General features: G+C 37.8%; 3 protein-coding genes across 4 annotated transcripts; 2 read left to right on the forward strand and 1 right to left on the reverse strand.

Annotated features, from left to right (window-relative positions):
* Window positions 1–8,019: 8,019 nt before the first annotated feature.
* On the forward strand, window positions 8,020–12,017 carry LOC117630750 (stearoyl-[acyl-carrier-protein] 9-desaturase, chloroplastic-like). The gene is made up of 3 exons (XM_034363504.1): window positions 8,020–8,337; window positions 10,377–10,881; window positions 11,328–12,017. The coding sequence occupies exons 1-3, from the start codon at window positions 8,222–8,224 to the stop codon at window positions 11,886–11,888; spliced, it is 1,182 nt and encodes a 393-aa protein (XP_034219395.1). The 5' UTR covers window positions 8,020–8,221; the 3' UTR covers window positions 11,889–12,017.
* A 59-nt stretch (window positions 12,018–12,076) lies between these two features.
* LOC117630751 lies at window positions 12,077–13,051 on the reverse strand. Its single transcript, XM_034363505.1, has one exon. The coding sequence runs from the start codon at window positions 12,857–12,859 to the stop codon at window positions 12,281–12,283; it is 579 nt and encodes a 192-aa protein (XP_034219396.1). The 5' UTR covers window positions 12,860–13,051; the 3' UTR covers window positions 12,077–12,280.
* Window positions 13,052–14,113: 1,062 nt separating this feature from the next.
* LOC117630749 (splicing factor U2AF-associated protein 2) lies at window positions 14,114–20,404 on the forward strand. 2 transcript variants are annotated; one of them, XM_034363501.1, is made up of 14 exons: window positions 14,114–14,324; window positions 14,533–14,652; window positions 14,968–15,108; window positions 15,221–15,390; window positions 16,546–16,761; window positions 16,976–17,068; window positions 17,138–17,176; window positions 17,807–17,896; window positions 17,993–18,095; window positions 18,458–18,538; window positions 19,023–19,099; window positions 19,400–19,480; window positions 19,714–19,805; window positions 19,994–20,404. In XM_034363501.1, the coding sequence occupies exons 1-14, from the start codon at window positions 14,240–14,242 to the stop codon at window positions 20,115–20,117; spliced, it is 1,512 nt and encodes a 503-aa protein (XP_034219392.1). In that variant the 5' UTR covers window positions 14,114–14,239; the 3' UTR covers window positions 20,118–20,404. The 2 variants fall into 2 exon arrangements, with proteins under 2 accessions (XP_034219392.1, XP_034219393.1); XM_034363502.1 differs by having other exon boundaries at window positions 14,189–14,324; window positions 14,892–15,108; window positions 19,994–20,392.
* The last annotated feature ends 259 nt before the right edge of the window (window positions 20,405–20,663 follow it).

Consider the following 20,663-nt stretch of genomic DNA (forward strand, 5'->3'; position numbering starts at 1 on the left):
AATCCCAGGATGGGTGACCACCCTGGGAAGTTTCTTCGTGAGCTCCCAGAAACAAAACCGTGCGGGCTGGTGAGAATGTAGCCAGGCCCAAAGCGGACAATATCCTGCTACGGCGGAGCCGGTCCGGGGTGTGACAATGGATTTGTAGAGCTAATTCATTTTATAATCTTAATCTCGATTCCTAGCATGATGGATTATTTATTTGGCATGGCATGTAGAGTGTGACTTGTGGATGGCAGACTTTCGTGTGCTCCAAATCGGGTCTTTTCTCAATAATATATTGTTTTGGGCCGAGAATATTTTCGGGCCAAGCCGTGGATTTTTTGGGCCTCAACAGTGAGTTAATAAGTGACAACTTCAACCATTTCCTTGAATTGAAATGGAACATCTTTTAAATAGAGTGCTGCTATTTTCACCCTTGTCCTATTTTCCTACCCACCTTATCTTCTCACCCACCATGTAAATTTGAAAAAACACAATCCTATTTTTTCACCCACCATTATTAATAAAATACCCTTTAATTAATACATCACTTCCCCTCTCTCTTCTTGTCTTCTCTCATGTTTTCTCTCTCAAGCCCCACCATTTCGCCAGCATACCCACAATTTGAATCTACAAAGTATGAAAATTTATTGTCAATTGATGCATCTTATTTTCCATCTCCTAACAACCAAGTGGTTAATTAACAATTTCTAATATTTCAGAATAATTTTTTAGTTGAATCAGAAAACCCAAGGTGGAATTTTATTTAGTTGAATAAGTAACATGGGAAAAATAAATAGAGGAGGTTGGCTAGTGGTGAGGAGCGGAGGAGTTGCTGCCGCTGCAACGTGGTGGGTAACTGACAGGTTCATCATTTTTTCTTTAATTTTTCGTTCAATTTTTATAAGACCTAACATTTTTAAATTGAGGTTTTGTTCAATTCATTGCAGTACTGAATGGGAAGGTGGCGGTTGAGGCTTTGTTGGTGGGGGTTTTGTTCAATGAGATCGTGTTTGACATTAGGGAGCTGGGCCGACAATTGGGAAGGATGAGGTTGATGTATGCACCAGGAGCATGTAACCAAGTTGCCGATTTGGTGGCTTCTTTTGTGTCTAGAGTATTGTTTGTGCAAATAATCTTGCGGGAGAATATTCGCTTCTACATATTCAACCTTCGATCTTCCTTCTCTTTCTTCCTCGATTCATGTAAAAAAGACCACACCCGGGGGGTGTTGGCCAAAGGCCCTCTGATGCCTAAGTTAGTTAGAGTGTTTGTAGGAAAATAATAGCTAATAAAAGGGTACATAGTTGTATGTATGGTGTGAACCGAGAGGTCGGAGCTATGTGTGGTGGCCGGAGTCGTATGGAGAAAATATGGAGAGTGGAGAGGGAGAGAGATTCGGATATTTTTCTCGAGTAATTGGAATAGGTTTTTTTAAGTCCCTTGAATGATGAATGAAGTCATTTCTCGAGTAAGAGGAGTAGGTTTTTTTAAGTCCCTTGAATGATGAATGAAGTCATCTATTTATAGGAGCCTCGGGGCTAGGGTTTTGCAGAGAATAAAATCTTATTAGGAGAAGTTTATTCTTTACCCAAATTTGTAGAGATTGAGTCGGACTTGATTATATCTCTTTATTAGGATAATATCTGAATTAATGATATTATCTTATCCCTATGAATTAATTGGCTAAATAAATTGGTTAAATTAATTAATGTAAAGGATAATCTTCTTTTCCACGTGGCGTGCTGTGATTGGAGTTGAAAATATTTGCTCCCACAAGTATAAGGGTCACACCTGTGGGATGAAGTAGGCACTGAGTGCTTGTTTAATTGTTTGGCTACAGATGCAAAAGTTCATATTCGACTTTAATAAAAGCATCTTTTTTCTTCATGGAAAAAAAAAAAGAACAACTGTCAAAACCTCAAATAAGAGATAAAGGGGCTTAGAAGTAATTTTACAAAGGGTTAAATTTGTATTTAAAATTTTGAATAGAAGGCGGGTGGGGAAATAAGACTGGGTGAAAATAGTAGTACTATATATATTAGCTTAAGCTAAGTTTGCTAGACAGGTTGTGCTCTAAGAGCATTTCCACTCATTTGCCATGGCAAAAGGCAATGAGGGCAAGGGCTGTTACTATTCATGTGAATAGTATCTGGCCTTGCAATTTTTTTGTTGGGTTTCCACCCATTGCCATGACAAAGGACAATTACTATTTACAACAAATTAATTTTATTTTATTTATACTTAAAAGATTAATTTTGATAAGATTTTCGGTTGCCATATGTCAATATTTATTATAAAATTCACATATCATATTTCGGATAAGATTTTCGGTTGCCACGTGTCCATAGTTATTATAAAATTCAGATCTCAGATTTCAAATAAGATTTTTAGTTGCCACGTGTCTATATTTATTATAAAATTCACATCTAAGATTTTCAGTTGCTACAATTGAGACACTTGTCATCTCTATCTTCTAAATCCCTCTATAAAACCACAGCCTCAACTCACACAAATTATCCATATATTCTCTATCCTTTCATTTCTCAAATTTTACAAAACACATTATACTTTCGATGTCTTACACAATGAGGTTGTTGGAGAGAGTCGAGCGAGAAAATGAAGAAAGAATGCGTAAACGTTCTGAAGAAGAAAGAGAATGGGAAGCATATAATGATCAAGTTGCCATGGCAGTGGGTATGCTCAATCAATCAAGCCAACACCACCGTGGTTCACAACCCGGTCGTGGCCCGAACGTGGACAGACATAGACACTTTCGAGGTTAAGAATCTCTTGAAAGATTACTTTATCCCAAATTCGTTGTACTATAGCTTTGATTTTCAAGGTCGATATAGAATGCAGCCCCACTTGTTCAATAAAATTATGCATGATGTTTGTAATTATGGCGTATACTTCGTTCAGAAATACGATGCTACTAGGGTTTTGGATTTTTTTTTGGAGCAAAAACTTACAGTACGGATGCTGACGTTTGGCGCATCTGCAGACCATTGGATGAGATTGCTAGGATGAGAAACACACTATCCTAGAGAGCTTGGTCAGATTCCGTGATGCAATCAAAACTATGTACACTAGGGATTACCTCCGCAAACCTATGCCTAGGGACCTCCAAAGGCTTCTACAAAAAGTTGAGGCTCAAGATTTCCCAAGCATGATTGGAAGCATCGACTGCATGCACTGACAGTGGAAGAATTGCCCAACTGCTTGGCAAGTAGATTATAGGAATATGAAGGCAAAAAAAGTATCATCCTAGAAGCTGTTGCATCATTCAATACCTAGGTTTAACATGCCTTTTTCAGAGTTGTGGGATCTCAAAACAACCTTAATGTGCTTGGTCAATCCCCAATGTTCAACGATGTGTTAAGAGGTCAATCCCCTCAGATCACATATGAAATCAACAATACCATTTACTCGGGTGAATATTACCTACCAGGTGAAATTTACCCAAGGCAAACGACATTCGTCAAAATAATTCCGCATCCCCAATTGGAGAAGGAAAAATACTTTGCTGCATATCAAGATGGTTATAGGAAAGATGTGAAAATGTGTTTTCATATCCTCAAAGCTCGTTGGGCAATCGTTAGGGGGACTACTCATATGTTTGATGAAGAGGTGCTTTGGAGCTTTATAATGACGTGCATCATCCTCCATAACATGATTGTGGAGGATGAGTATGATTGTTCTGAATTAGAGATGTTCGAACCCAATCCCATGAATACGACATTGAAATGAATTTATAAATAGCCCTTGGGAGTAAATGGACAGCCACGGGAGCACAAACCGTTGATTAGGGACAGTGGTTACAACAACTGTATGATTGACCATTATACGGAAATACAATCTTCTTATGTTCACGAAAGACGTCAAGTTGACTTGATGGAGCATCTATGGGCTCAGAGAGACAATCACAGTCAATGAAGTCAAGTTTAGTACTTAATTTTAAATTATGCTTTGTTTGTGTTTTGTAATGAATTATGCTTTATTTTGATGTATGCAATGTTTAAAACAAATAGCTATATTATTGAATACTTTCTTCAACTCTATCAATACAACCTAATGGTTTTTATAATTTAATCAATTCGTGTTGCTAGGTTCATCGTCACGAAAAGCCTTCTTAACAGGACCCGACCCAAATTCCACTTTGAAATCCGGGTCGAACCTTGTGTGTGTCCGACACTAAGTAGGTCTCGTGCACGAATGACCAAAATACCTTTTTTGCCTTGATCCGCAAAACGAAAACACACTTAAGGGTTTAAGCGTTCAGCAAATTCAACTTTATGAAACTAAACATAACATAACAAACCAAACAAAAACTTGCAGTTGCACCTAGGTTAGCCTTGGTTGCCTATGTACCCTTACTGAGGGATTAAGCCACACGTAGTTCTTTTTACCCTGAAACACAATTAAGAAAGTACATAAATATTCAAAATGAAACCAACGAAGAAATTCTGGAATCATTCTTTATCTTGGTCTCCACAAGCTATATAATTGAATATCATGCCATTAACTCATGTACCTAACTGTTCAATTAGTTTATCATTGTACATCCAAATACTTGCATGACCAAACCTTTTACTTAAAAGCCAAACCTGCAATCATCCGCATAGTACATATATCCTGTAATTACCCACCAGGGGGTATATCGAAACACCATCAAATCCAAAGGCAACAGGGGAATGGGAAACTAGCTAACCACCTGTGTAGACAAGTCGGGCAGGTGGCTAGGGATCCTGACCAACCCTGTGTAGATAATATGAGTAGGGTGGGGAATAATATATTGTTAACTGTACCACACGTTGATACTGCACCAATCTTCACATAGATGTACCTCAAACATAATCTATCAATTCCAATAATATACCGTCAATTCCAAGTATTACATATGTGGCCATATGTGTGATACACCCTCGCAGAACTCGGGGGACACGAGGTCAACCCGAGACGCATTCCTAGCAGAACTCAGGGGACACGAGGTCAACCTGAGACGCATTCATCGCAGAACTCAGGGGACCCATGGTCAGTCTGAGACACATTCCTTGCAGAACCCAAGGAAATCCACTCAACCTGAGAAAGCAAATCCTAGCACCACACGGTTCGGGAGTCCCTGCAACTCATGGGCACATTGTCATACGCATGTAGACTAATCCGTCAATTCCCCTCGCAGAACTCAAGAAGACATACTCAACCTGAGAACGCAAATAATCTGTCAATTCCCCTCGCATGACTCAGAGAGATATACGCAAAATAATCCAAAGGCAACCATATGTCCGAAGACATTCCGAACGCAACTCACTCAACGAAAACCATCGCCGAAATCGCCAAAAAATGCAAGAATACCGCAGGAAAAACCTAACCCTTTCTTAGCTTCGATTCGAGCTCACCGTTAACGAATCAGATCTGGTCTTGGATGGGCTTTTTAGGGGAGGATGAGAGGAACATTTTGGTGGTCGGGAATTCGAACAATCACTGTTTGTTATAGTGATTGTTGCGAATGGACAATGGAAGATGAAGTGTCGGGGGGAGGAGGGAAGAAAGAAGAAGGACAAAAAATAAAAAAGAGCCCCGGTTACTGTAGCAGTAACAAATTTGAAAATTCCCTTTACGTCCTTTTCATTTCTAGATCTTTCCTCCTTTGTTACAACTCAGAATTGATCGTGCCGCATCTTTATGAACTCTTATCGTCGAGCCCTATGCAATGGTGCCACTCAATTCCCCAAAATCCTTCCCAAACAAAAAGTGACTAAAGTGCGGCTAAACCTTAGGGCAAAAATGTAGTTTCACAATAAATAATTAATTGAACTGTTATTTTTGGGATGGGGTGTTACACTTCTTCCAATAATATCCCTTCATTCTTGTTTTCAGAATGACGTTGTTTCAAGGGACATATGGCTCATATCCATGACCATGGTTTCTCGATCTTTCTTGTTCATGAGTTGTTTGTGTGCATACTCAATTTCTCTTGCAAATGCTTCATCTCTTGCCTTGTCAGCCTCATCTCTTTTCATGTCTCTCTAAATTCTCAGTGTGTCATTAATAGCAATTTGCTCCAAAATTTTTGCACAATCATTATTCAAAGTGCTCCCTCTCTTGGCCTTTGCCGCCTTCTTCCAATAGGACTCAGCTCCCTTTGGATTGGTGAATCTTGATTCATCGGGTAGTCTAACAGCAAATCTGATCCCCGTGAATCATGGAGTGGAGTCTTACTGAGCCCGTGGGAATAATTTTGAATATCGAACAATTCTTCACAACATTGGTGATTGTTGAAAGATTTTTTGCCTTAGCTAATGCCACCGAACCACATTTGCGCTTGCATAATCAATAATTAAAAAAATTAAAAAAAATAGAAATGCAAGAACATATAAAAAAATATGACATTAAATCTAATAAAATGACACTTACAAAAAATTTACCTCATTGCCAAGATTTTCGTTGCTTTGAACGTTGTCTCTCGCTTTTGCCAACACATCTCTTTATTTCCCTAACTATTTATTCAAAATTTTCCACCTACTAGCCAATGCCATTTCCGTACAAGGCGAACCCGATTTTTCACAAAATTCTCCATGAATTTTCTCCACATATGAGATAACTTCGTCTCATTACCCGTGGTCGGGCAATGACCAACTTGGACCCAACACTCACACAACAATAACATCTTCAATGGTTGTCCATGAGCCTCCAACTTCGATGGAAGAGGCTATTTGTATTTTTACACAAATGAAATTTAGTAGTATAAAATTTGGTGTGAAAAGTTAATAATATTGGAAAGAGAAGAATTTGTATGAAGATTTGGTGTGGAAAGTGAATAATATTGGTAGGTATTTATAGAATTTTTTAGTTTTTTTTTTCCAATTTTTATGTCATCGGATGGTAGTGGAACAATGGATCGAACACCTTAGGTAGTGCCACGTGGCTTTTATCCATTGGGGGAAAGCATGTGTTGATGCCAATGAAAAAAAATCAAATTTTTTTAACCATTGGCGTGCGTGACTAGTGCGGTCCCCTCGTGTACATCACACTCCAAAGGTAAAAAAATTTGAATTCGTGCGTTGACGCCATCTTGACATCAGCGGTGATGTCACAACCTTCAGGCAAGAGAACATATTGATTTTACTTTGGGCCTTGCCCGAATTGGTGAAGCCCAGCGCTTGCCTAGGCAACATTTTGACACTGAAAACGGGATCAAGGGCCTAGGGGGCCTGACTGGGAGAGAACGGTGGAAATGCTCTAAAACTATAAATTGGTAAGGTCAAGGGCCTATGTTTTCAAAACAGCCCCCCTCCTCCCCCACCCACTGGCAGACCTGTTAAGGCCCAAGGAGGTGCATATACACCTCCCATTGCCGGAAAAACCATTGTAGGTGCTTCAAATTGCCCATTTGCTCAGCTGGTGGTGGTGTACAAATTACCTTATGTCTTTGTCCTTTTACTTTCATTTATTTTTATATTACTCTATTTACTTAAGTTTACAATGTAAATAAGGAAGTACCCCCATTTGGTATTCAAATAAAAATACTAAAAACTCAAATTCCCCCCAAATCAAAATATGAAAAATCGGTTTTAGTGCAAAATACGATTTAGGCAAAAAATGATGGCTCATTAAGTCAATATATACTTTATAATAAAATCCCATAAAATCAAGTTTTCTTATTTGAAGTGAAAGGAATAAAAGCCGCCAAAAATTATATTGAGAAAATGATTATTCCGAAAAACTATTTTTCATACTTAGTCAATATTTTTATATAGAACAATTTTTCATGTATGATATGAATGCATAAAGGGACCTAAGGTCAATCGAGGTAAAAAATCTTAGATGTTCAATCAACAAAAAGTTTTAGCCTTTCAAATTTGAACATCCGCTAAAAATTTCCTGGGTCCGCCAGTGCCCCACCCACAAAATGTAACGACGACCTGTAACTAAAGTGGCAGTGACGTAATTAGGTGGGAAATGACTGGTCCTTATCGAAAGGAGGCCAACTTTACCAAGAACCTTCCCGTTTCTCTCTCCAGACATTTCATCGTTTGGTTGCGCGCGGCTGTCTCTCTCCTCTTCTCTTCTCTTCTCTTCTCTTCGTGTTGCTTTCTCCCTCTCTCCCACCAAGAGGTTGAATATAAAGCTGAAACCAACTGAACAGCAACCAACTGAGTAGCAATTTAGCAAAGCTCTTTGGATTCTAGAGATAAATAAACAAGGCAACAACTGAGAAAGAAGAAAAGACAGCAGAATGGCTCTGAGTTTCAATTCCATGATGACTTTCCCATCTCACAACCTCCTTTCTAAGTCCCACAATCTCAGATCTCCAAAAATCTTCATGGCCTCTACTCTTCACTCTTCCGCTAAGTGAGTTTCTTTTTTCTTTTCTTTTTTCCATTCATTTGTATCTTCTGTTTCGTTTTTGCATGACTGTAGTATTACGCCCCTTTACAAAATGCAAATGGGCATCGTCAAGAATGAATTTTTAGCCATTCTGTTGATCTGGGGTTTTTGGTTTTGTGCCAATGCAGTTGAATATGGGGTTAATTTCTTAAACATTGTGCGTTTATTTTTTTACTCTTCTAGTTCTTTTTCTTTTTTTCTTTTTTTTTTTCATGGTGTTTTTTGAAGTTTGGGCTTTGCCACTCATTCATTTTGTTTTCAATTCGAGAAATGTCATGTAGTTACTGAAGTCGGTGATTATTCGAATTCTGTTACTCTTATGTTTTCTTCTCTCTTCATTTAGCTTTGCATGTTGCGTGATGCTCTATGTACGGTTTTTTATTTTATTTTTAATTTTAGTTGTAAGTTATTTTTGTTTGATTTTTACGCTTAGTGTTCAATTTTTGCTTGTGAAGCATGTACAGTTTACTTATGTCGATGATTAAATCTTATTCCCTTATATTTTTCTTTTAAAAAATTCCTTTATTTTATAATTGATATTGAAATAAATTTTGTTTTGATCTCGCTGGGGTTGTCCTAAAAGAGAAAAGAAAATTGCTAGTTAGGTTTTCTGTTTGTCCTTTTCAATATGAAGATATGCGTTTCTTATTTAACTATGTCTCACATCTGTTGAGAGTTAGGTCTGAATTTTTTGTGTTTAATTCTTTCTTTTGGAACTAGGTCCCGTGGTTATTGTAAAACTTGTTTTCCATGTGTCTTCATTTTTTGGCAGTTTGATGTTTTTTATTTGTTTATGTGTTTGAGTAATTATATAGCCCTTTTCCTCATATTCTTTCATAGTGATTACACTTGTTTGACTAACATGAATCTAGTTGGACACTTGGTATTCTTTTCCAACTAAATTCAGCTTCTTTTGTTTATTTAATGTTTAAGTCGATACATTATTCTTGTTTGTGAATTGTTTACTACAATGTAGTCTCCTGATTGTATGGATTTCTGTGTACCTCTCTATCTCTCACTATTCATTTTTGTGTCTAGGACTTGTGTTTGACAATTATCACATGCACTTGAATAATGCGATATTGTTCAAGTTTGTTGCCCCCACTTTCCCTCTTGTCAAATGTGGTAGTGCCGTATTTGTGGACATGTTTAATAGCATTTTGATTGACAGTTGTTTAGAGCATCCACAATGGCTCCCTAAATCACCTCCTTAGACAAATTTTAGGGAGGAATTGGAAAAATACAACTTCAACCATGCTCTCCATCCACCTCCTAAAATAGGGAGACCTCTAGGAGCTCCTAAATTTGAGGAGAGAGAAAGCACTCCTAGTGGCTCCTTATAATTTAATGCTGCTTTTTTTTAGGAGTATTTTAAACCTTTAATTAATACTAACTATTTTTTATATTATTTTTTAATAGAGATGGACCAATTAAAAAAGAGTTATAGCATTTATGACTCCCTAAACTAGAGAGCATGATTGGAGTTTAAATTTTATTAAGAGCTCATAAAATAGCTTTTATATGTTTTTAGCTAAATTTAAACTAAAAAATGGAGAGCATGATTGTGGATGCTCTTACATCTGTGAAATCTACATTTGTCTGTCCTCGTGTTTTCAATTATAGCTGTGGCACTGTCAGCAACAATTAAAGTTTGTTTTGTTCAGTTTTAGTTTTGAATTTGGTAGCTGCCTGTATCTTTGACTTCTCTGTTCTTTATTCGATGGTGGATTATGCTTTGTCTTTTGTTTCTTCATGAGCAGACTTTGGGTTTTTTGTACTCCAATACAATTTTTTTTTTCTCTCTCCCTCTCTCTCCCTAAACCGTGAATACTATTATATGTATATATTTGATGTATGTGGTTTCCTAGGTAAGTTTATCTAATTATGATGTAATCCAAAGTACATGATAGAATACCCTTATAAGTTAGTTATTTGGGGAATAAGAAAGCTTACTTAATGGTTGTTAGATTTGTCATTTGAAGATCTTTTTCTGCTTGTTATAGAGAGATGGAAAATTTGAAGAAGTCTTTTTTGCCTCCACGTGAGGTACATGTTCAAGTGAAACATTCACTGCCTCCTCAACAGATTGAGATCTTCAAATCATTAGAAGATTGGGCTGATAAGAACATCTTGGTACACCTAAAGCCAGTTGAGAAATGCTGGCAACCACAAGATTTTCTTCCAATGCCTGAATCAGATGGATTCTATGATCAAGTTAAGGAGTTGAGGGAAAGAGCAAAGGAAATTCCTGATGATTATTTTGTTGTGTTGGTTGGAGATATGATCACTGAAGAAGCCCTACCAACTTATCAGACAATACTTAATACCTTGGATGGAGTTCGGGATGAGACCGGTGCAAGCCTTACCTCCTGGGCAATATGGACCAGGGCCTGGACTGCTGAAGAGAACAGGCATGGTGACCTTCTAAACAAGTATCTTTATCTCTCGGGACGAGTAGATATGAAACAAATTGAAAAGACAATTCAATATCTTATTGGATCAGGAATGGTGAGATATTTGTTTGTTTGTTTTTCGGTTTTAATTATTTCCTTGATGATGATATTTTTTTGAGTCAATGCTTAGGAATTTGGTATAATAGGAAAGCTTAAGGATTTATATCAATCTTTGAGGAATCTAAGTGCCGGAGTAAGGTGCAATTTCCTTTTTATCTTATGTAGTTGGTCCCGACTCACAAGTATAACACAATAGGAAAGACAATAATGAGTGAAATTTTTTTAACAGTAAATGTTCTTAAATTTGTTTTGTTGCAGTCTAGTCTTTGGTGGTTCCACCAAATTATGAATTCCTTCGTGTCAAAATATGGCATGCTTCAATTTGTGGTGATGATTATGACAGTAACTTGGACAAACTATTGTACAAACTACTGTCTGATATTATATTGTTTTTAATTCAGTCTTATTATATCCTGCTTTTCAATTGTGTGTATTTTGTAGGATCCTAAAACAGAAAACAATCCCTACCTTGGGTTCATATATACTTCATTTCAAGAGAGGGCAACATTCATCTGCCATGGGAACACAGCCAGGCAAGCCAAAGAGCACGGGGACCCAAAATTGGCTCAGATATGTGGTACCATTGCCTCAGATGAAAAACGCCATGAAACTGCCTATACAAAGATTGTGGGAAAGCTCTTTGAGATTGATCCAGATGGCACTGTCTTGGCTTTAGCTGACATGATGAAGAAAAAAATATCAATGCCAGCCCACTTGATGTACGATGGTCAAGATGATAATCTTTTTGAACATTTCTCAGCTGTTGCCCAGCGGCTTGAAGTGTATACTGCTAGGGATTATGCTGATATTTTGGAGTTTTTGGTTGGAAGATGGAACATAGAGAAGTTGACGGGTCTTTCGGGTGAGGGACGTAAAGCTCAGGATTTTGTGTGTAGATTGCCGCCCAGAATTAGAAAGTTGGAGGAGAGGGCTCAGGGAAAGGCCAAGCAATTATCCACTGTTCCAATCAGCTGGCTTTTTGGTAGAGAAGTAAAGGTTTAAGTATATAACTAGAAGAGTGTTTTCGTTTTTCCTTTAGAATGTGTTTCTTCTGTATGCCCTTTCAATGGAATGGTGTGCTTCAAGATACTCTCTTTCTCAAGCAATTTGTCAATAATTTTTTCCCAATTCCGTAATTACGAATGAATTATTGTGGATGAGTTAATAGAAAGAAAGAAATTAATTGAAGGTGAAAAGAAAATAGAACAAAACTTACATATAACAGATGAAGAAAGTACAATTTTCCTGATCTTCACAACAAACAACTGAATTGAATAGAATCGAATCAACAAATTACACACCAAACAACGTGTATATAATTTGATTTAATCAATAGAATAGAATGAAACGAAAGCAGCAGATGGAGATGGATATAATAATTGACTGAATGAATGTTAGACTTGGAATGGCCATGGCCAGTCCTTCAAGTCCTCCTCTTGTTGCACCTTGGAACTCCTCATAGCAGGAGAAGCAGTAGTAGTGCCTTGGACAGAGGCATAGTACTTGAGGAAAAAGGCGAGGGTCAAGACCACCCACTCCAAGCAAAAGATGACGACACTGAGGCCTCCGGCCAATTTGAGTATCACAGCGCCGTCCTCATCCCTCACGTACGACCTCAGCTCCCCAAGAAAGTCACCCGTCCTCGTGAAGATGAGCACTGACACAGACCCCTGAAATATTGCTGTCAGCACTGTGGCCACCATGTGGGCTCCATACCACTTGCCCGACGTCGTCCCCGCGGAGGCTGCCGCGCATCCAGATATTGCCCCCCCAATTGTGAATATGTGGAGGAGGATGAGGAAGAAGCCGCACACTGAGGGGAGCAGCCGCAGAGACAGCGTGAGGAAGATGCAGCTGGAGGCCGCGCCTAGCAAAATATAGTTGCACAACAGGAACACCTTGTGGGTGTGGTACTGGGAAGCAGACCTTGCTCCTCCTGCGCCGTTGGAAATATTCATCGACAGACCACCCATTTTTATACTCTACTTGAGATCCTTACTTTCCTCTGCTTCAACTACTAAATTTACCTTTACTACTCTGCTGGGATTTGGAAGCTCTGATCAGAAACTAAAATGGTGGCTTTTGGAATTTGCAGGTATGTGTGAACCTGATTTTGAGAGAGAGAGAGAGAGAGAGAGAGAGAGAGAGAGGAATGTGATTCAGATTGTGGGGGAAGAGACGTGTATATATAAATATGAATGAGAATAGTACTCAAAAGGGCAGTGAGGCCTAACGGTCATTTTTCCTTTTGCTGTCAAGTGTGTGTTGTGTGAGGGTCAGAATATGACCGTTAGAGTTGGGACCCAACCCCAACCCCACATTAGCATATACATAGCATGCTGTTGTAACGGCTAGTTAATTAATTTTGCTTTTAGTAATTAATTAGGACAAGTCTCACACTCACAGTCCCAGTAGGAGGAGGAGGAGCGTGTGGTTTCCGTTTTCTTATTTCCTTTTCTTTTGGTTGGTGGCATACATTTGATTTTTTTAAAATTTGAATTTTGTTGGTGGGCATACATTTGATTTGAGTTGAGGCCAATGCCCCAACCAAACGAACAAACAGAACAGGGCCTATTCACTAAATTAAAGCCCAAATCAAGTGAAAGACCAAAACAGCTTCACGCAAGCTACTCCATATTACTATTAGATCTGATCTGGCCCAAAGTCACACTCAAGAACAACCAACCTCCTCTAAGGTGATGGAGTCGTTCTAGGGTGAAGGTATAATATATGGGTTATAGATGTGGACCTACATATTAATTACATGATTAATCTAAATAGTAATTTTACTTAAGTTGAATGAAATGATTATTTGACTAATATGAAGATCCACATGAGAAGTTCATATATGACATCCTCACTATAGAATTTCGCCAAGGAGATGATAGTTGTTGCTTTGCATAATGATAATTGATAATGCATTTGCATGCCATCGATCTAACAAGCTAATCAAACTAATCCATCATAATTTATGTATACTCTCTTTTTGTTCAATCTAATCAAAATAATCCAAGTTTATTTTTCTTGATGATGCAATAATGTTATATATAAAAATGAATTTGGTTTTGGGTGCAAATTACGAATCACAATATAAGGGTTTGGATTGGACCTCAATTTGGTGGGTTTGGCATTGAAATGTTTGGACCCAAACCCAAATCAACCAATGGCCTGGAAATGGAACCGAAGTCAGCTCATGCTGCCTGCGTCCGAACGTGGTCAAGTGTAGAACGAGCCCAGAGTTTTCCAATCAATCAGGGAGAGCAGAGCAGACAGGGGGTATTATTACACAATTACCACCACACGCACGCTCTCGGCTTGGTCCGTTAGTCAGAATCGCAGAGGCAGGCAGAACGATGTCGTTGCAGAACGGCTCGGAGAATCATCACCCTCACCCAGAAGCAGAAAAAGAGAAAGAAGAGCAACGGCAGCAGCAATCGGGTGCGTGCAATTACATTTTGGCAAAATTATTATGTATTTGATTTGATTTGATGATGATTCGACCAAAAGCCTTGTTGTAACCTGTATATATATATGTGTGTGTGTGTGTGTGTGTGTGTGTGTGTGTGTGTGTGTGTGTAAAATGCAAGAAAGAAAAGGGTCTGGAAATTTGATTTTTGATATTTGATTCTTGCTTGCTTGCTTACAGGCTCGGAACAGAAAAGTTTGGGGATGGAAGGGCAGCCTGAAACGTTGAGTGAAGTAGGATGGTTCATTCTTGGTGAAAATCAACAACATGTTGGTCCATACGCATTTTCAGAGTTGCGTGGTGAGTTTGCTTGCCCTCCCTTTATATTAGAATTTAGATAGGATGAATGAATATCAATTTGGTTCAATCTATTGTTTGGAATTCATTTGATTACTATGTTATGTTGAATAAAGAAATTAAATTTCAGTTAATCTTATGCATGCTCTTTGCTCTTCCTTCCTAAAATTAAATTTACTGGCGCATCGTTTTGTTCTTCTGAATTTCAGCTCTACTGGTAATCTGATAGAGTACTCTTTCAGTTTCAGAACTATTGTTCCATCATCTCTATCATGTTCGATTTCACTTCTACTTTGCTTATTTACTTCGCCTGGACAGAGCATTTCTTAAATGGGTACCTCACCCACACTACACTTGTCTGGGCCCAAGGAAGAAGCGCATGGCAGTCACTGTCCTCAATTCCCGGTTTGATCACAGGAATATCTCGCCATGACCAAGAACCTCAGTTTTCAAACACAGGTCAATTGAATGCTTCTCTCTTTTTCTTTTTTCTTTTTTCCTTTTGGGAATTGTGACTACCAGTCCCATGAATTATACAAGGTCTTACAATTTTGTTTCTCTTCTTCTCCAGTGCCCCCTACTGATGACGACGACGACTTTGAGAAATGGCAGAAGCAGCTTGGTGAAGCAGAAGCAGATAGTGACAGACCTTTGACGCCACCAGAGGGTGAGGAAGAATTCACTGATGACGATGGGACTAAATACAAGTGGGATCGTGGTCTTAGGGCTTGGGTTCCTCAGGTTGGTTCATGGAGATATAATGTGCCTTTGCTTTCATTTGTTCATGGTTTCTGCCAAGTTTTAGAGGTTTAGTTAATTTTTTTCAGTGGTTTTGTTAAAGGTTAATTGGAATTGATATACTTAGACACGTTAATTTTATTTAAGTCACTTTTAATTCTTATTATGCCTCCAGATTCACAATCCCTTGTGAATATAAATGATTTCCTTTATCGAATCTTGAATCTCAACTCAACTTTAAAACATTCATTTCCAATTAACCTTTAACAAAATTAACGTGTATGACCCAGTGCCCTGGTCAGAGAGTCGGTACAGTTCCTTGGTCAGAATAACTCCTAGTAAAGAGAGGCAAACTCTGACTTTCATACGAGCTTCATTTGACTGAATCTCTTATATCATAATTTGGTGATTTCATTCTTATAATATCTATCAGATGTTTGCATTGTGCAGTAGATTTCATGTTACATTCACCAAAACATATGGGTATTTGTAGTTCTAGGCTCAAAGTTAGACAAGTACCCGAAATCCTGGTAAAATGTTCTCTCTCCTTCCAAATTTTATGGGTGTTGGGTTTTGTTTTCTTCCTATTCAAAATACGTTTGTGCACTCTTAGGCTGTACGAAACACAGCTTATTTCTTCTCTGAAAACAAATCGCTCACTTGGAGGGCCATAAGGATGCTCGTGACTCATAAAAATAACAGTATATCTATGGTTTTTTTTTCCTGAGTCTCAAGTCAGTTACGTTGATAATTAGTAGGCTTTGACTACCATTCAGTTTTTCTTGCCAAAGTTGGTGCTCCACTTTATCTTCCTGGAGGAAGATAGGTGGTGAGATAGTGAAAATAGGCTGAATTGAAATTAACACGAGCAAGAGTAATAAGGATATCCACATTTTGCATCTAAAAGTGACATGCTTTTGTTTTAACTCTTTTCTTTGCTATTATTTGCAATGTGGTTGAAGTCCTATCTTTTTGTAAGTTTGGATATTTACATAACATTTGATGGAGAATATTTTGTTCATTAACCTAGTAAAGGAACACCATAAGTATGTTAACCTCACAGGTAAATCGAATTGCTCATGTTTTGGCCCTCAGCCATCATAAGTTGTCTCACTTGTTTTTGTTGAATGTATTTTTGACTGATTTAATGCTTAATAGGATAGCACGTTTGGGGTAGAAGAGATGACTTTCTTGCAAGAAGAGGAAGTTTTTCCGGCTGTCAATTTTTCTGAGGTCTCTGTAGGGGAAGAGGTTAATGCACCTGGAAACACTTCTGGTCCCACTAAAGAGGAAGACGCTAATGGTAGCAGTGAGGTAGAAGAAGGAGATCAAAGTTCTAAGAGAAAATTGTCAGATAAGGAAGCTAACAAGAAGGTTTGCTCCTTTTATTTTGTTCTTCTGCTTTTGTTGATGGTGTACCATTTATTGATTAAAGTCTATTATATCAAAGGCTATTGTTCTGATGGACTCTGATTGGATCCTATTAATAGATTAGTTATGCTAGTCTGGGCTTGAAATTTCTGTGTATAGAATTTATGAAGCAGTACTGGTTTACTCCCCTTCTGTCTTGTTTCGTTATATTTTGCAGGAAGCTAATAAACCTCCTGATAGTTGGTTTGAGTTAAAGGTTAATACACATGTTTATGTGACTGGATTGCCGGATGATGTAACGGTTGACGAAGTAAGTTACTGTCATTATTTCATCCTCACTATTTTTGTGGCACAATACTAATTTAGGGATATTTGGCAGGTGGTGGAGGTGTTTACCAAGTGTGGAATTATAAAGGAGGTAGGAATTTGTTACATGTTATAGACACTTTACTTTGCATGCCATGATTTCCCAATATTTGAGTATGGTTATGCTGTGCTATACATTGACAATATAGGTTACATTAATTATTATCAATTTTTTCTTCCCAAGATGAGGGATAATAAAATAAACATTTGACTTTTTCTAGAATGGTGAGAACAAATAACTTATCTCATCATGCAGTTCTACTAAGCTTCCTTTTTTGTGTGTGGATACAATTCATGTTGTTAATTTGTTGAGTACTACCATTTTCGAAGATGGTTCAATGATGCTTAGAAGTGAGCTCATGATTGAGGAGCTTTTTATATAATGAAAACTTTGAAGATGCATAGTACTTATCAGAGACTGAACTGAAGAAGCTAATACTCCTTTTGTTTCCATAAATTTATCGAATTCTCAGAGTCTTGCTTAGAGTTATTGTTTGATTAATGGGGCTTTAACTAATACAACTGAGTACTGTTTGCCATGGTATACTGCAAAATGACCTTGTTTTCCCATCATGAGACTCCGTGAAACATTATACTTTGTAATCCTTGTTGCACGTCTCCCACACTCTGTACTATGATATAATAATTATCTCCTCATACTGCGTATCTTATAAACACTCAGGATCCTGAAACAAAAAAGCCACGTGTGAAGCTGTATGTTGACAAAGAGACCGGAAAGAAAAAGGGAGATGCACTTGTTACATATCTGAAGGTAAGAATGTTTTTAATTGCTTCTGCTGTCTCCGTGATTGTAATATGTCATATATCGATACTTAATTTTGTGTGTGTGTGTGTGTGTGTACTATAGGAACCATCGGTTGTTTTGGCTACCCAAATTTTGGATGGAACACCTCTACGTCCTGGTGGCAAGATTCTTATGTCGGTCACCCAAGCTAAGTTTCAGCAGAAAGGTAACTGTTGGGATCCAGACACTTCATACAAATGAGGGAACTACTTTAGAAACCTTATCTACACAGTATTATAAAAATTATAGCATGCCTTAGATTAGAAGCCAGTCGCCCCATCAAAATTAATAAATCAAATTTGCTGATAAACTAATTGTAGATATGGGTGAGATGTTAATGTTCATACACGTATGTTTTTTCTCTATCAAATAGGGGGCCACGTAATTTACAATTTTTTAAAACCTTGAATTCTAATATATTCTTTTTAAACTTTGGGCCTGGAAGAGGGGTCGTAAGCCCCTTAGCCTACTGAGGATGCCTGTTAAGGTCTGTGCTTTTTAATTTATGAGCTGTTGTTATGTATGCAGGGGATAAATTTGTTGCCAAACAAGCAGACAACAAGAGGAAAAAGAAACTGAAGAAGGTGGAAGAGAAGATGCTTGGCTGGGGTAGGTTCTTATCTTATACGAGGCTTCTTGAAACAAATATATTTATTTCAGGAATGCAATATCTCATATAATATGCAGTCATGTTCAAATTATCTAATCTTGTTTCCATGTGTAGTATGTATAGCTTCTACAGCTAGTTGTTTACAATATAGAGATTTGTCTACATCAATCGTTTTAGATTACAAATTACGTTTTCTTCTGCTTGAGTTGTGTTCATCCTTTTAATCATAAGGAAATGTTTGTGGATCATACGCACATGCCTGTGCTTCACAAGTAGTTTCTGGGCGTTTCGGAGTTTTACAGTGAAGAATAGTGTGAATCTATGACTTGTATGTCTGTGGATCATATGCATGTGCCATATTCATCACAAGCGGCTGGACATTTTCAATATTTGTTCATATGCAGTGTTTTCTATTACAATTTTTATTATGGATGACCTTATCTGTTCTGAATAGTGAGATCACATTTTCTCCGTATGGAACAGGTGGCCGTGATGATGCAAAGGTGTCAATTGCCACTACTGTTATTCTTCGTTACATGTTCACTCCTGCTGAAATGAGGGTAGGTTCATATAACTAATTAACGAATTATACATCATTGGAAAACTTGTATTTTCTCTGCGTAACTGGATCAATGTTTTGGTGCTGCTTGCATGCACAACCTTTTCAGTATGTGCCTTTTTACTACATCATGTAGAGCTATTATGGGCCTTTTTGTTATTTTAAATTTTTATGTGCTTATATTTTCACAAATGAAATTGATGGTTCCTGTCTGAGCTTCTTATAGAAGGAGAAGGCTGTTTTGCCATTTACTGATCCCTGTCTGGTTGCTGAGTACCTTTCTCTTAATGTTTGTTTACAGGCAGATGAAAATTTATGTTCGGAATTAAAGGCTGATGTTGAGGAGGAATGTCTGAAGCTTGGTCCAGTGGACTCGGTGAAGGTAAGATAGCTTCTATGGAAATGTTGGGCATCTCTCTCTCTCTCTCTCTGAGCCTTTTGATTTAATCTCACAATTCCTATGGAGTTTTGTCTGGGGAGTTTGCAAGGATGTTTGATTTGAAGAATTGTATTCAGAATTTCTTCATGATATATGTGTGTGCATGCATATCTATGTATGTTCTTTTTTCTTTTCCTTTCCTAATTTCCTCAGGTTTCTGTTTTGTTTGTTTGTAGGTTTGCGAGAATCATCCCCAGGGAGTTGTTTTGGTCAGATTTAAGGATAGGAATGATGCTCAAAAGTGCATACAGTTGATGAATGGAAGATGGTAATTGATATGCTGTGTTAAGTAATTTAAAATTGCAGCTATTGTAAGGTTGGGTCGAAATCACTAACCTACTACCTCACTGAATGGAGCTGCTCAGAACTTATTGCCTCTTTGTTCCAATGTTTTATTGTCTTCCCTTTTTTTTTTTTTTGGTTCTACATTTGATTATTACTATTCTGTCCATTTAGGTTTGGCGGTAGGCAGATACATGCAAGCGAGGATGATGGTTTAATTAACCATGCTTTGGTCCGTAATCTGGATGACGATACTGCACGGCTAGAGCAGTTTGGCACTGAACTCGAAGCTGAATGAGTTTATATGCTATAATATGTTATTCATACATCTTGATTAGTGTTCCTTGTAAAAAAATCTAGCAGCCGATTTTCTTTTTAATTATGACTGTTGGTAGCGACTGTTACGTGGTTTTAAGAATTTGAGCAGGCCATATATGAAGAACCTTTAGTCGGATCTTGTAGGTTGAAATGTTCTCTTAGTGCTTAGAAAAAAGAAGCATTTTTGTAATCGTAAGTAATGTATATTATGTCTCAGTACTTTGTTAGTAACCTGGATATCCTGTTGGTTGCCAATTTTCATTGAAATTCTTGCTTCATTAGCTTTCTTTGTTCGGATTCTATCTACCTACCTCATGCACCGAAACCCTAGATCGCCCGCCTTCAGAATGTGACCTAAAACTTTCCTTTTATAAGTGGGTAAAGCCTTGGGTGCGGCACGGGAACATCAAATTAAATGGTATTAATGTCTGTTGGTTTTTTTTTCTTTATACAAAGTGATATTGGAGGGAGGGATAATCAAATCTAGGATGTAGGGGTAAATGTTCTTAACCAATTGAGTTATAAG

This window comes from Prunus dulcis, chromosome 6, assembly GCF_902201215.1.
Source record: "Prunus dulcis chromosome 6, ALMONDv2, whole genome shotgun sequence".
NCBI classification, from domain to species: Eukaryota; Viridiplantae; Streptophyta; class Magnoliopsida; order Rosales; family Rosaceae; genus Prunus; species Prunus dulcis.

What these genes read in the sequence shown, in the direction of transcription:
- LOC117630750 (XM_034363504.1), top strand. Translation starts at nt 8,222, where the DNA reads ATGGCTCTGAGTTTCAATTCCATGATGACTTTCCCATCTCACAACCTC. An exon ending in ACTCTTCACTCTTCCGCTAA is followed by an intron (nt 8,338 to 10,376) that starts GTGAGTTTCTTT and finishes TGCTTGTTATAG; the next exon opens with AGAGATGGAAAATTTGAAGA. An exon ending in ATCTTATTGGATCAGGAATG is followed by an intron (nt 10,882 to 11,327) that starts GTGAGATATTTG and finishes TGTATTTTGTAG; the next exon opens with GATCCTAAAACAGAAAACAA.
- LOC117630751 (XM_034363505.1), bottom strand. Translation starts at nt 12,859, where the DNA reads ATGGGTGGTCTGTCGATGAATATTTCCAACGGCGCAGGAGGAGCAAGG.
- LOC117630749 (XM_034363501.1), top strand. Translation starts at nt 14,240, where the DNA reads ATGTCGTTGCAGAACGGCTCGGAGAATCATCACCCTCACCCAGAAGCA. An exon ending in ATAAGGAAGCTAACAAGAAG is followed by an intron (nt 16,762 to 16,975) that starts GTTTGCTCCTTT and finishes TATATTTTGCAG; the next exon opens with GAAGCTAATAAACCTCCTGA. An exon ending in AGTGTGGAATTATAAAGGAG is followed by an intron (nt 17,177 to 17,806) that starts GTAGGAATTTGT and finishes ATAAACACTCAG; the next exon opens with GATCCTGAAACAAAAAAGCC.